This window comes from Etheostoma cragini, chromosome 17 (assembly GCF_013103735.1).
Source record: "Etheostoma cragini isolate CJK2018 chromosome 17, CSU_Ecrag_1.0, whole genome shotgun sequence".
Lineage (NCBI taxonomy): Eukaryota > Metazoa > Chordata > Actinopteri > Perciformes > Percidae > Etheostoma > Etheostoma cragini.
In genome coordinates this window covers 10,326,838-10,342,383 of record NC_048423.1, presented here as the reverse complement: position 1 = coordinate 10,342,383, position 15,546 = coordinate 10,326,838, and the positions used below count along the sequence as shown (strand labels likewise).

At 40.7% G+C, this 15,546-nt stretch overlaps 1 protein-coding gene across 27 annotated transcripts in view; it reads left to right on the top strand.

Moving 5' to 3' along the window:
* Window positions 1–1,357: 1,357 nt before the first annotated feature.
* Window positions 1,358–15,546, top strand: part of kcnma1a (potassium large conductance calcium-activated channel, subfamily M, alpha member 1a) — a 140,880-nt gene continuing 126,691 nt past the window's right edge. For 18 of the 27 annotated variants that reach the window (XM_034898520.1, XM_034898517.1, XM_034898511.1 and 15 more), the window contains exon 1: window positions 2,196–2,486. In XM_034898520.1, coding sequence (XP_034754411.1) covers window positions 2,196–2,486 — 291 coding nt within the window. Of the gene's footprint in view, window positions 2,487–15,546 lie in introns of all 27 variants that reach the window. The other 9 variants (XM_034898499.1, XM_034898525.1, XM_034898524.1 and 6 more) reach the window with 3 other exon arrangements.

Here is a 15,546-nt window from a genome sequence, read left to right as displayed (position 1 = left end):
ACACACACACACACACAATGTTGCAGTATTTGAAAAGGAAAAAATGGTGGCGGTTTCTCCTATTAGGCTACTCTAGAGCATTGTCTTTGATGTGACAGTTCATCATTTTACCAGCAGGAGGACACGTTCATAGCTGCTCTTCAAGGCCCATCCTGATAATTATCCGGCTGCTGACCACTGCTGATCAGATGCTATTCAGAAGTAACACAAGGCATAAATCAAGCGTTACAGTGTATATAGCAATGTAGTTGTATGTTAAATGTTTGCTTCAGGGTCATTTTGAAGGAAACTTCATATAAATGATGTGGAGGAAATTAGGGAAAAAAGATCAGTTAAAAACATTGCATCCATGTTTGGTCTTCAGCTCAACCCCTCCCAAGTTAAAGGATTCTGTTACAGCAGCTGTTACTTTAAAACCACTAATATTTCCCAGACAATAAATTACCATTACAGAACACATATCACATGTCGTCACCACACCTTAAACAGGCATGTTTACATTTCAAGTGATCTGTGCTTGAGATCAAGTGTCAATACTTCATTGGACATTTATTTGTTAACTTTGTTATTACGTGTATGTTACCTATGCTTGAAATCATACGGAGTACAGAAGGGATCACTTAATTGAAGCGTTCAGAACAACTTTGGGGGTACAGACTTATAAGGGTTTCATGCAAAACCCCTCCTAGAAGTCTGGAGCCTTGTGACACACGTGGCTGTGTACAACTGACTGTTCTGGTGCTCAGGGTTCAGTGGTTATTAGGGGCCCCAAGCCAGCTGTTTCCCCATATCTTTTGGTCTGGCTGGCTACTTGAGGGGCATCCATATACAACCATTAACTACTGCTAGTCATGCCTCTCCGTCATCACCAACCCACACCTGTTTTTGACGTAATATATGAGCTAAAATTGTAAGCATATTACAGTAATTGACCGGGAAGGACATTCATAACACTCCCTGTGTTGGGTGTGTGTGTGTGTGTTTGTGCGCGTGTAATGCCTTTTATTAATTGCATTTAACAAAATGAAAACAGGGACGTCTACCAGCCACAGACTCAGTTATTGAAAAAGGGGAGCACTATCCTTAATGAACAGTCAGTACAATAATATCCCTACAGCAACCGACAGAGTTGCTGTCAATGGAAAGTAACCTCACTTTATTGTTGTTTTACATCCACTGCCATCACTAAAATTACTATGGAGACTCATCCTTTCCTGTGATGTTTATATAGTCAGCTGTAATCCTTACATTTATCACTGATCGATATAGCTTGCTTTTCAAAGCCTCCTCGTTGTTGCGACGTGCGTCATTGCCGCGCACCAAAGACGCAAAGACGCAATTGTAGCCTACCTCTTTTACACCCAAGCAGCGCAGACCGGCACTTGGAACAAACATCGTCGCGGTATTACAGCCCTCTGTCCATCTTTATTATTAGCGCTTCGCTCCGCCCTCCTACCTGTAAATCTCCCCACTCGCCTCTGGAGCGGATCTGACAGGCGCTCTCAGCTGGCCGCTCTGTGCCAGGGCTGCAGGGGACCGAATGGAGACAGGGACATCCACCCGAGCGCGAGTCCTTTTTAGGCAGAATTGACAACGTGAACACGCCCGCACGATGATGTAGTCTTCGGAGACAGCTATTAAATTGTAAAAATCAAATCATCGCTTTTTGTTTTTCGTTTTGTTGCAATAAGCCGTTCACAGTCGATTAACGCCTAAAGAAAGTGAGAACGATCGATCGAAATCTCCGCCTGCTGATCGACAGGATCCCTGAATGGAAGACGACTAGAGACGTCGCCTCGCCGAGAACAGGCTGCAAACAATTTCACTGTCGTTGTGTTTACCATTACCCGAAAACATCATTGGCAGCCTCGACGGCTGCAAACCACGCCGTCTTCACTATGGCTTTTGGCGTGAAAGAGCCAGAAAACCTCTCAGACTGAGAAGCAGTGACAGTTAGTAAATATTGCGGATTTAAATGCCTCTCTCCAAGGGCCACCGACCCGCTATTTTGGTACGGTTCGCGTGTGCGGTGTCTCACGCTGTCACGAATAAACAATTCATAGGCTGCTAAAATACAGAAAGAGACTCCATCGGGTGGGTGAACATATTCTACAGTGAGGGGGGATTTTTTTTCCAAGCAACATGGCTGGTGAGTGGGGCTGGGGACGCTGGCACAGGCTCTCCAAGGCTCCTAAATGCTAGCTGAGGCAGATGGCACCGTTCCCCATGGAAGCGATAGCTCTATGAGGACAAGCAATATCATTAATATTATAAATCCGGACTCTTCAATCTTAATATCCAAGATGGAAGACGTTGTCATCCCGTTCTCGTCTGAGGTGCCCTGCGACAATAATGGACAGCGCATGTGGTGGGCATTCCTCGCCTCCTCCATGGTGACGTTTTTTGGGGGTCTCTTCATCATCCTGCTGTGGAGAACCCTCAAATATATGTGGACTGTTTGCTGCCACTGCAACGTCAAACACAAGGTATGGCTGTCAGTGTATCCACAATTAGTTTTTAGATGTCAAATCTCTTTAAACACCTCTTACTAACCCCTGATGGCCATATTATATTTTTCTGAGGCACTGGCCTGACTTCTTGTTCTGTAAAAGCCGAGCCTTCATTGTGCAAGTGGCATGCCACTGAGCTGGGCTTCCTCATCATCTGGACCCACCGAAACAAATATTAATAGGCTACCAATTGCAGTAGCTTTTTGAATGTATCCCTTGAATATGATTATTATCCGTTGGCTGTGTTTACCAACTCCCACTGTTGAATTAAGGCGGGTAATGTTGCATGGCAGACATGGTTGGATTGAGAGGAGAGCAGTTCCTTGATTCTATTTTGATTCAACGTACATCAAAGTGCTCTCAAGTTCACATGTCTATTAAATAAAGCCTGCTTCATACATGACTCACACACTTGTGTATAGTGCAGGTGGTCCCCTGGCTGTGAGAGAGGCAGTGAAAAGGTGATGTGTGCAAAAAAAAAAATGGCCTAATGTGTTTTATTGTCTGGTTGAAATGAGAAAATAATTTGAAATTTTACTCAGAAACATTTCAGGTAACAGAAAGTGCCAGAATTAAGTAGAAAAGAGGATGTAGTGATGGAAAGAAGAAAGCTATCTATGGTGAGCTTCCTCGTCCTTGATATGTTTGGGTTGTGTCAAATTTAAATGGATGAGCAGTGTCTCTTCTGCCATGTCCTTCGGGTGGCCTCTGCCCTTTTCTACCCATTGCTGTTTGGTATTGATGGGAGATGGGAGGCATAGAGTCATCATCATAAACTGACAATAACAGCAAAAAATAGCCTTCCATGCTTTGCATCACTGAATGCTGCGAGATGACAAAACTGTGTGTTTGGTTTATAGTGCATTTTTATATTTACCAAAAATGAGTTGGTGAAGGTTTTGTTTTACATTTGTGAAGACCTTTATATAACAGTGAAACAGTTAAGGTAAATGTGATTTTGCATGAATTATAGGTATGTAATAGCTGAGAGATATATCTCAAAACCTTACGCTGATGTATATGCACAAAAAACATGGTAGATATGTTTAATTAAGCTGTGTTACAAAGTAGATCCAGATATAAGAAAATGCTGGAACTACACTGATAGTTTTAAGTCTTTCTTCATTACTTTTAAATTGTCCAGCTATTGCATATTGAAAACACATTATATTATTTCTGAGCTAAAATACAATCAGGCCTCTGGGACTCAGATTAAGTATTATTTTGATATAAAATCATCCCATTTACACCTCTTATTTACAATGAGAAATAATCCCGCCCAGTGTGCTATATAGGATTTTACTTGGCTGTCTACCTCCTGTCATTTTGTGTTGCTCATGTATCAGAAATGGCACCAAACCATATGCCACCCTTCTTACTTTACACCATCTTGCTAGGAAAGTGATGAAAGTAAACCATGTATATATAATGAGGTATCCATTTTGGGCCTGCTGGTGGGTATCTGGTTGCATCTCATCCCTTTTATAAATGAGGCAAAATGGTGAAAAATGGAAGCATGTGTTGCTCTGTGCGGAAGGCAGAGCTATCCTGTTAGGTGACTTTGGTAGGCTTGACACTTGGCAGCCAGAAGGAAAAGGCTTGTTAGGAGTATTAAGAAGGGGAAACTGGATCTGTGCTCAGCTGACTAGTGCGCCCGGCTAAGTTGGCATGTGTCAGAAACAGGATGCATAGTTGGCGTGGAGGGGTGTTGGGCTTTCTCTGGCAGTACAGGGAACATGGAATCAGAGGCAAGGAAATACAGGTGGAAACTCACAGAGAGACACAGGAGGAAGTGGAAACATGGGGTGTGAGGGTGACGAAGGGTTTTAGAGGGGGTGTTGCATTGCATTGTGTCCTTCTGTGCTCTGCCATTGACACACAGCTGTGTCCTAATACTTTTAACTGGCCTTCTTCTCTGTCAGGAGTGGAAGGGAGAGGCCATTAGTCATACTGGAAGAAGGAATGAGATAGATAGATGCAGCAAAGAAAAATGTGGGGGGCAACTTTTTGAGATTTTGGGAACTAGACTATAAAAAGACAGTAGTCTGATGGTGACTTGTATTGATCTTATTACTGCAAAACCAGTTAGTTCAAGCAACTGGGTATAATCACCTTTTTCTTTATATTGTTTTTAAAAAAAGACATTGACAATTGTATAGCAAACAACAAAATTATGTTTTACAGTTCTTGTGCCGTCTGTTGGGTGCACTAAAAAAAGCAACATAAAATACAAAAAAGCCATTATTGATTTTTCTAACACAGTGGCAACATTTATGGCATCATTTATCTATTGGGTGTTTCAAAGTGCTCACATGTCACTTTTAAGCTACGTATCAACCACATTTGTATTTCAATAGTACCTATTACATTACCTACATGTAATATAGTACATCCCTCTGCAAACGCTAGTTCTCAAGCTGTCTGCATGTGCTTCAACATATCTTACAGACATACAGAAATGGAAGCAAAAGCACTCAGTGATGCTGAAGTGGGGGAAACCACTGCCATGTTGTAAGGCTTGTTAGCATGTGAACCTGCTCTATATTCCATTACCTATTGTCACGTATTCTTGCTGAATTTGTAGAGTTTTGTGCTGTGCTGCTTCACTGCTGTATGGTTATCTAACGGTCTAGTTCTCTACTCTGCGTCATGCCACCTCCAGGAGTTCTTATATGATGCCTCTGTTATTTGGGATGCGTGGGAAAGAGGAGTATAGAGACTTTGCATTTGTGTCACCAATCTTTATTTGAACATGAATGGCTTTTTAAAAACATGGCTTTATTAAAAAAATTCAAAATACCTGACATGGTCTGTATGTAGGGCTGGGAAATGAACCAAATTATTTTAAACGACTGATATCCTGAATCTCTTATCAAACTAAACTCACAAGTATAAATAACAAAAACTGTACATGTGATAATTCATCTTGATGACAGATTTGAATGGAAGAGAATGTTAGTTATTTTGAGATCTAGATAATGTCTAATCTACAAAAAAATGTATTAGAGCTGAAAGGAAAAGTTGATCATATAAGTATGGTCATAAACAGAATTGTTAGTTTGGGTTTTGGACTAGTGGTCGGACAAAATAAGTGATTTGAAGATTTAATGTTGGCATTTAGGAAATTGTGATTTAGAACTTTTTTTTCACATTTTCATAATATTTTATAAATGAAAAGATTAATAAAAAAGATATCCAGCAGATTAAGCAAAATTAAAACTATTCCTTCATTGCTTCCCTGATTTTGGACTTTGTGAGCTGTTTAATTAGACAGCAGGTTGATGTCAGTTGATGCTTTTAACAATAATTCATATTATGCACTGTTAACCAATGTGCAAAATGATGTGACCGTCAGGTTAACCTGATTTGCTCGCGTACTTAGTGATATTTCTATGTCAATATGATGTAGCTGAGGGTTGCCACTAGTTTGTGTTACTTTAAAGAAAGCTTAATCTTGAGGTGATAAGGGGGAACAGTCTGCAGCTCTGCATTAGTAAGATGAAGAGCTGGTAGGACACTTGTGACGGAGTAATAACTGACACCTGTTGTAATGTGAGGGAGATGGATCACCCTTAAAAGTACCTGAAGGGGTTATTGCACACATCAGCTGCAAACTGATCTGAACTGATAATACTTAGGCCTCTTACATGCCAAGTCAGAGTGGACTGTCATGTGTTTCAATCTAAGCAGCAAACTACACATTGTAATACTGGAGATATATAAAATGAGGACTACGAAAATACACCTCCTACCTCAACTTAGTACAACAGCCTTCACCTCCCCCCTAAGGTGCAACATGGAGTGTTTTACGTGCACTTTAGAGTCAACAGCCTTCCGGATTGTACAATTGTTTCTGTCCAAACAGCTCAGCGAGAGGGTTGATGGAGCTACATTACCTTCACCGCTGGTACAATGTACAATTGCTGCTTTTTCCTCTGCAAGCCTGGAAACACTCTCAATCCTTTAAACCAAAGAGTTTTTGACAACACATTTGGCAAGCACATTTCTCTTTAGCAAATATTTAAATTTGACTGTTATTTTCCCCTTCTTTCTGAGATCATTTGTATTTAACTCATGTTGTTTCTCATGATTGTTTGCTCCTTCACCAGCCCATGGCAAAAATTGGGATCATTAAAGTTTCATCTTATCTAATGAGAGTTTGATGTGCCCTGCCTTGCTTCTCCTCAGTGAAGGCCAGCTACTGCTCCCATAATGCAACTAATAAAGAGATACGGCAAGGAAACATCAGCTCTGTTTTCTCTGACCCTTTTCAATCTGTACAGTTCATGATGAAGCAAACATATCATCACCTAACATTTCATAGAATCAATTTTAAAGGTGGAAAAGGAAATCTGTTTTTTCAACCAAAAGTAATGAATCCATCTAATGATCAGCCATCTAATGAGATATGGCAGCCTTGGTGAATTTTAAACTATCAAAAAAGCATTTCCATCATAATTGTTATTGATTTTTATGCACGACAGCTTTGCTTTCACTGCAGAGCAATTAATCAAACCTGAGTTTGAAACCCGCCACAGTGTTTGCACCTCAGTGTGTCACATATGTGACATGGAAAAGCCAAATCTGTGGCAAAGTGAAAGAGTCATGCTGCTACACCCTTACCTTTTAAGTGGAATGGATTGTGTATTGTGGTGGTGCCTGCAGAGAGGTTGTGAGCCTATGTACTACTTTTGGCTTGGCAACAGACCAGCTGCATTTTGCCAGAGCAGCATAGAGCACACACCCTGACATCAACTGTCGCTCTTGCTGGCCTCACTCAGCCTAACTTGGCCCAGCTTGGCCCACACTAGCCTATTGAAGTGCAGAGTTAATTGAAGAAATACAAAAGTGCAAAGTCCTAATGACGATGATGAAGTCTTTCTCTACACATATGGCTTTTCCATGTCATCTTAAGAATGTGTGTGTAGGAGGACTACTATGTTGCTGTGGCCAGTGGTTGACTTGCATGTGTCTTGTCATGTGTTGTTGACACTTGGTAGGAGTGCGTATGCCTCACAGCTGTCCTGGGGCAAAGCGTGACCAGTTTCCACCACAGCATGCATGCCTTTCCCCACTACCTGTTATCAGGAGAATGGCTGCATCTAAAGATGTATTCAGTTGTATTAGTTTGTCGATTAAATTAAATTGTCTATTTAGCCTATAAAATATCAGAAAACAGTTTGTGACATCTTTGAATGGCTATTTTTGTCCTAACAACAGTCTAAAATCCAAAGTTTTCAGATAATATGTCACAAAACAGATGAATTCAGCCACACAGTCAATTTAATTTTAATTACATACATAAAATCTTACAAATGGCTTTTATTAACTTTCTTACTCAAATATGGAATGTGTGACTCATGAGTTATTCTTTAGTGGAGATCCTCCCTTTTTAAGACCCTAATCCCTAATTCTCCGGGCCTGATTCGATGGCCATCTAGGGCCAACTGTAGTATGCCAGGCTGATGTATGGTAATCCACAGACAAGGAGAGGCAATATATCTAGCCAGACTATGTATATCATGAGGCAAACACAGAGGTCAACCCCCATGTGTACCCAAACTGTGCTCCCCTGCTGTCATGCTGTTATGTCTTCTTTGGCCAGTCACCGGACTATTAAAAGGACTTCCACGCCCCAGGAACTATTCAAAGGGTTAAAGGTTAAAGGGAACGGTATACCTGGCTCCACATGGGGGAAGACTGCTGGACTGGCATTCCCATCATTGGAAATGTGTGATAGGGTCTCAGACACTTGATCCTTGCAGAGTCAAACTGGCAGTGGAAAATCATTTACATATAGATCTGCTGGTTAAGACTGGCTTGGCTATGCTGGCAAGGGAACCTGCAGGATGGAGATAGCTAGCTAGTGCCCCGCTAGCCAGCGGGATCATGGTTTATGGTTCCTAGTCTACCAGCTTTCTTCCTCAGCTGCTGTTGTCCTTAAACTGTCTTTGTGTGTGTGTGTGTGTGTATAAGCCTTACATTGTCTTTTGCAGCTTAATATTTATCCTCACATGCATTTCTCAAATCTGCAAATGCTTGTGTTTTTGTATGTGAGAGTGACAGAAAAAAATGTTGTGGGTAGCATTCTTGTCATTCATTGTTAACAGTGTTGTACAGAGTCTACTTGCACATGCAATGTTTTTCTAAAGTTTTACTGCTGAGACTTTCCTACCATTATAAACATTAAACTCTGTAATCATATCAAGCCAAATAGACAGATTTTAATTTAAGGTTTGTCATACAGACGAAATGTCCCATCCTTCCATGCCGTTGCATGGAAGCACATCAACCAACCAGACAGGCCAGCACATACACAGCCCTAGGACTAGTCTTTTCTGGTGTGGATTATCAGGCAGAGCCAGCCATCTCTCACTCTCTCCCTCATCTTCGCTTCACTCCCCTAAGCCCACCACCCACCCTCAGAAATCAAGGAAGCCATTGGAGCACTGCTATGTGGACATCAGAACATGGTTAACATTCTAATTGTTGCTTTGAGCTGTGTGCACTGATGCACATAGGAGAGAGAGAGAGATGGAGACAGAGAGAGAGGGATTGTGTAGAGGACACGGCAGTGACCTTCAAAGATCTCAGCAGGCAGTGTTTCTGCCCCCTATTTAGAGATCAGCTCTCTCTCTTGGCAACATGAATGGCTCTGTGAGGATTGCCCTGTAGATGAACATACGAGCATACTGTGAATAAGATCTCAGAAGCAGATAGGAAAGTATACAGCACCGACACCACAACCACTAACCTCAGCAACCTGTCTCAATTAACCACCAATGGGGCTAGGCTAATATGCTAATTGTCATTGTCCTAGCAGGCTAACAGCAGGCTCTCTATGTACCAGCAACGTGCCTTCACAGCCACTATGCTACAAAGCTTAGCTCGCACCCCATTTGGCAGAATCCCAGTATCTATTAGTTAAGTGAGCACTAGACACTAATAAAACGTTTTTTGTTTTTTTTTTTAATGGGGAAACACAAGTGTGACTAACAGTGAATGGCATCCTACAAGCTGAACCCTGTTCAGCCAAAGTGAGAGGGCCTGCTAAACAATGATTTTACCTCTTGACTTCTTCTGACATTTTCCAGAGTGGCTGTGTAGAATGAATAGTCCAGCTGTCAATTACAGCCTGGTTTGATGCTTGCAAAAGTGAAATCCCAGAAGGTTCTGTCTCACTCTGGTTCCTTCTGCTGCCCGCGTATTGCTCTGAAAGCTATGAAATGTTTCTAGATGTAAACCAAGCAAGGCAAGTAAGACCAATTTCAGAGTGACATGAGCTGTAAGATGACGTGTATAGCGTTGAGCCCCAAGTGACAGCATGTGTAGACATCATGTACAGCTGATGCATAGAGTGCATGGGTTCATTGCTGAATGCCTCATTAAAGATGGATGATAGTATAGAAAGCTGCCATGCTGCTTTCTGAAAGCTTATGTCATTGAGATTAGGCAGCGCTATAAATGGTCAGTAGTTGGAAGACTATGAAGTTGCCTTGGGTTACCATTTGGGCTCTAGATGTTCCTTGTCTGTATAGAGAGCATGAATGGGAGCTATTTTAAACATCATGAATTAATGCTTTGAGTGATGTGAGTGATTCTCATAGATAGTTGAGCCCCATTGTACACGAAGAACATGAAGTATTTACATATTTGTATGCCCTCAGTATGTTCTTTCTATCATGTGTAATTGGCGTCTGTTATAAAGCTGCCTGTTATAGCTTCAGTGCCAGATGTGAGGTCTCATTCTTAGGTCATGTTTTGTCTGATAGACTTGCATAATGCTTGGAAGTGTACATGTCCTCCTTTTTCTTTTCATAGCGTTAATTGCAGTGCAATTCTTGTCTTCCATTGGAAATAGTGTGTTAATATGAAATCAATTCAGTGGAGGTCATGTTACAGAAATGGGGCTCCATGGTAATTATTTGAATTCAAAATAGATTGCAGCATTGTTGACACTCAGCTTCGAAATGTGGCAAATGTGAGAACACAATTGATTCTGAATAGTGGGCAGATGTACGCATGTATGATAAGCACTGATGGGTCATTACTACTCACTATATTAATTTAATGGCATTTTTCTCTACCATTGTCAATTAGGAATTACCCTCCTGGGTGCTTCTGGGTAGTTTGTGGTGTGTGTTGATATGTGTGGTTCAATTATGATGTTCATCAGGGCTTAACTCTAAAATTCCGACCATGCAATGCTGTCTATGGTGCTCATCTGAGGACTGGAATCCATTGGCCACGGTGACATGCAGCAGTTGTGCTCAATCTCAGTGTTTTGGCAGGATGTGTTAAACATAATGACCGTTGGTCTCAGCTATTCTGAAGCTTTTCAGCACCACGGAGAGCTCAGAAAGGGGGACTGAGCAAGCTTTTCATACACATGTAAGTGGCTATGTCAGTGCTTTAAAAGTGCTTTGCCAGACATTTTATACCTTTTGCTTAAACAATCTTTAAACACCTTTTAGTTTTTAATATAAAATAACGATGCAAAGTGTAAACTGGATTTTACATAATAGCTCTGTTCAAAATCTAGGACTGTAAAATAGGTACATTTCCTATTTTTATGTAAACTTATTAATAAACTTTTACAAACTGACAAGGTTTTTCTGTTCAAACTGAATTGCACGTACCACTAAATATGTATATTTAATTGTTGGACATTGTTCATTCTGTAGCAATAGGTTGAGGTAAATTTTGAGCAATCTCATTTTACAGAGCAGCTCCCAGCTCTTTAACTATTGCTCAGGGAATAAACAATAAGTTGGAGTGGGGCTAAATTAAAGGGTTTATCCCCTTGGGAGCATTTGCTCAGCAAAGTTGATGGCAAACTGCTTATTAGATTATGCATATTAGATAACATTATGTACAAAGTTGACATTTTGGTCTAATGGGGAGGAAGCTTGTGAGAGAATCAACAGGATTCATTATTTGGGAAGCAAAAATGCAAACAGTAATATATAGTATCATGGATATAACATTTCTTGTGTAACTAGAAATTTTAGCTTTCTCAAATCAAGCAGTCAAAGACGTATGATGTCACTGAATCTTGTTTATGATTATGAGCCCAAAAACAAATATCTTTTGTCTTTTGTGAGTATGTGCCTGAAATGAAAATCAAGCTAGAAACGCTTCACTAGTCCCACTTGGATAAATTACACAAAAATGAGATTTATGTTTTACGTGCAAGGGGGGGGGACAAGGCTCAAAAGATTAGAAGAAACTGATGGCATTGGAAAATGTATCTAATTTCCCAAACTCCAATGAATAGCAGGAAAAATATGCTATTGACGGATGATGATGTCGTAACGTTATTTATTGACATACACCAACATTTTGATAAAAATCCCTTACATGTTGTTAGTAAAGACTATGGTGATTTTATATTTGAAAAGAAAAAATGTCTTTACTTGTCAATCTTAGTTTTCTACAATGGTGCATACACATTTTTGTTACATCTCTTCTGACGTTTCTTGTCAGCGAACATAAATACCAATACAGTAAATGTCACTGAATTATCAGTCTGGCTATTATTAGTCTGGATTAAGACGCCACAGTCAGGCATCGGAACTGTCCTAAGCGGTCAGCTGAATGCTTTGTCACGAGGCCTTCTTCATTGCGGACCTTTTGACATATCATATCAGGAAAAACACAGGTGTAATTAATAACATTAGTAATGGCTGCATTCAATTTAAATGTACTAGTCCCGGATCTTCGGTTAATGTGCATGCTGGCTCACCGTACTGGGACAGAGCCTTGATTAATGTTATTAGTTCCACCTGTGCTTTTCCTGCCATGTCAAGTCAAATCTTCAGCTGGAAAAAGGCCAACCACAAAACTGCTAAATCAGAGCTGGTAAAATGGAAAAATGTGAGTTATTAAAAAGTGGTGTTGAACAGGATGACTTCTAACCTCTTATATTTGGATCAATGCAGTATATACTTCCATTAGGCTTTATAAAAATAAAAGGTATAATTGGCTATAAACAATCAATGGAATTAAGACATATTCATTTGAAATAATCAACACAACAACTACTGAATCATGACAGCAAATCTTAGTTATTCTCTAAAGGTGGCTTTTAAAACTGTTAAAACATGACTTAAAGGTCTCATGACACGGTGCTCTTTGGATGCTTTTATATAGACCTTTGTGGTCCACTAATACCATATCTGAAGTTTCTTTCCCAAAATTCAGCCTCGGTGCAGAATTACAGCCACTAGAGAGGTGGCTGGGGGTGTATCATTGATTAGCTTTGCTACCCTGAGCTCTGATCTCTGATCTCTGAATGGGGCTGGGATAGAACAATGCTGGGCTTAGCAGCTGCTCTACTGCACATTGTCTCAACTGAACATGGGCAACAGAAGAATGCCGGCAAGTTTTCAAAAAGCCACAGGCTTTCGCCATGTTTCTCTCGTCTATCCTCTTTAATCCCCCCTTTGTTAAGTTTATGATAGGATAATTATGTATCAAAGAATGGACAAAATCACTGGAGTTCTCTTAAAAGTTTGGTGACTTGCAGCAAGTAGAGTCTGTTCACAGCACTTCAGCATAAGTACAGAAAATGACTGAAGATAGTCTTTAACAGTAGATTTTTTATTGAGAAAAGAGTTTAATAACACACAAAGGGAAACTTTCTTATCTCTGGTCAGGTTTGACATCTTCTTCACATGCACTCTGCCCTTTAGGGGCATTCTGTGATTTTAACAAGGTCAGTGGCCCTCAAGATTTTCTCATGAGAAAAAGAAATAGTTGCACATAGACTTCACGCAAATAGTTTAATACTGAAATAAAGCAAAGACTAAAAGCACAATTTTTCTAAAAATATCCTTTCTTTTTTTTAAAATCTATATTAGTTTTCCTATGTTGTATGTATTTTCCTCTGTCTACTCCTCTTTTTAACTTTTGTATTACTCGCGCACTGCTCTTTTCATCTTACCGTCTCTCTCTTTCCCCAGTCCCAAAGCATCTTCATCTGTCATTGTCCTTCAGGTCTCCCATAAGTTCCCCCAAAAGAGCCACGGCTAAGAATTTGGTAACCAGAAAAAGCAGTCTCTGCTAGGAAGCTATTGTTGTTCAATTGGTCCTCTACCCTAAGGAATAGAAACACGGGGGGTCATACGTGATATAACAGATGGCATGTGGACCAACCTGGTCTCACGCCAGTTCATTAAATAGTCACATTGTTTTGATTTATTGATTTGCGTACATGTCACAATTTTCAAGCATGACCAGTTCACGAATTGTCATGACACTGGGCGGCTCTGGGGAAGCAACAACAGGGAAATTAAACACCACATGCCGGCCACAATGGGATGGTTGTGGTTAGGAAGACAAGAATGCGGAAAGGAACTGTAACACGCGGGACATGATGGCCGGTCTCGGGGGGTGAAAGGCCTGTGTTGTTTAAATCATTCACCATCCCGACCAACCCCCCTGCGCAAATTTTTGGCTTTCCAATACTACTTGGTACCGTTATTGTTCTGTAATCACGCAAGATGCTTCCCATTTAAATACATTACTTCAAAATTCGTTATCAACAAACAAAAATAACAACATTAACGTGACCTGTACACAAATCAATAGATTAAATACCGGGACCATGAGACTGGGCTATGTGGACACATAGCTTTGTTACAAAACTGGAAAACAATTAACTAGTCACTCAGTTAGAAAGTATCACAATAAAGGGTTAAAGGGGAGGAAGGTGGAGAGCAGGAAGGATCAAAATGTATGCAATCAGCTGTCTGTTAATGACAATTTATGAGAACATGAATTGCCCTTTCTCTCATCATTTCATGGTTCATTTACCCTTCCCTTTTAAGGAATTGACCCCTGCTTATAGGGGATCAGAAATGGAAAACTGTGACTTAGGCGTGACCTATGAAGGAGCCTTTCACTTGTCTTAAAAGGGTTGCATGAGAAATTTGCTGCTTGCATGTTCTCACATGACAATCCACTGAACAGAACAAAGGTGGAGCGCTTTTTGAGGTGAAACCCTACCTATGCACTGCACTGCTGCCGTTTCCTCTACCTGTGGGTCTAGTCCAGGCCTGCTAACATGGCTGCTCTGTAATTACTCCAACAGGCAGCCTCTGACCATCGCTGCCACTCTCCCTGTCGATCAAAGCAACCCATTCTTGGTGTGGCGTGTTTGTGGGTGTGAGAAATACAGGGTTTATGTGATTTTAAAAATGCATGCTAGGCGATAAGAACAAAGACACTCAAGAAAGGAAATACATCTCCTTGTTATAAATAGATAAACAGGCTTTCTTAGCCTTGTTCAGCCTCCAAGAGTCTAGTCGTTACGTCCATTTCCACACTCCGGTCCAATAACACAAAGAAAGAGAGCTTCTTTGTTACACAGAAACTACCTTGGATATGGACATTTTGCACACACAAACATTTAATTAACGCAAACAATATCATTATCGGTCTTATCCTGTGATGTCTTGAGTCAGTAATTTTTGAGCAGTGAAATACAGAGAGGAGACTTGGAACAGCAGTGGGAAGCCAGTGGGCACAATGGCAGTTTGCTGTGATATATAGAGATTGCAATGCATATTGTGATTTACTGCTCTCTAAGGGCCAGCCTGGTCCCTGCTGTTTTTATTCACACATACAGCACACACGCACACACCCACACACAAACGGCCAAAGTACACACTATAAGCTTTAGGAGTCTGACATTTAGGCTGTGCTGGGAACACAAGGGGGGGGGTTAGCTTTTCTACGCAACCTGTGTCACAGTATGCAGAGTATGCCAGACTTTTCCTTGTCTGGACCAGTTGCCCAGCAACCAGCAAAGACTCCAGGAGGTTACTGGTCCTGAAAGTGAATTAGTGTATTCCCGAAAAATTTAACTTTAAAAAAAAGAAAAGGAAAAAAAGGAAATACTAGTCATAATAAGCTTGGATTATGTGGTACAGTGCCTCCGCATGAACACAATGTACTTATATACAGTGGGTACGGAAAGTATTCAGACCCCTTTAAATTTTTCACTCTTTGTTTCATTGCAGCCATTTTCCAA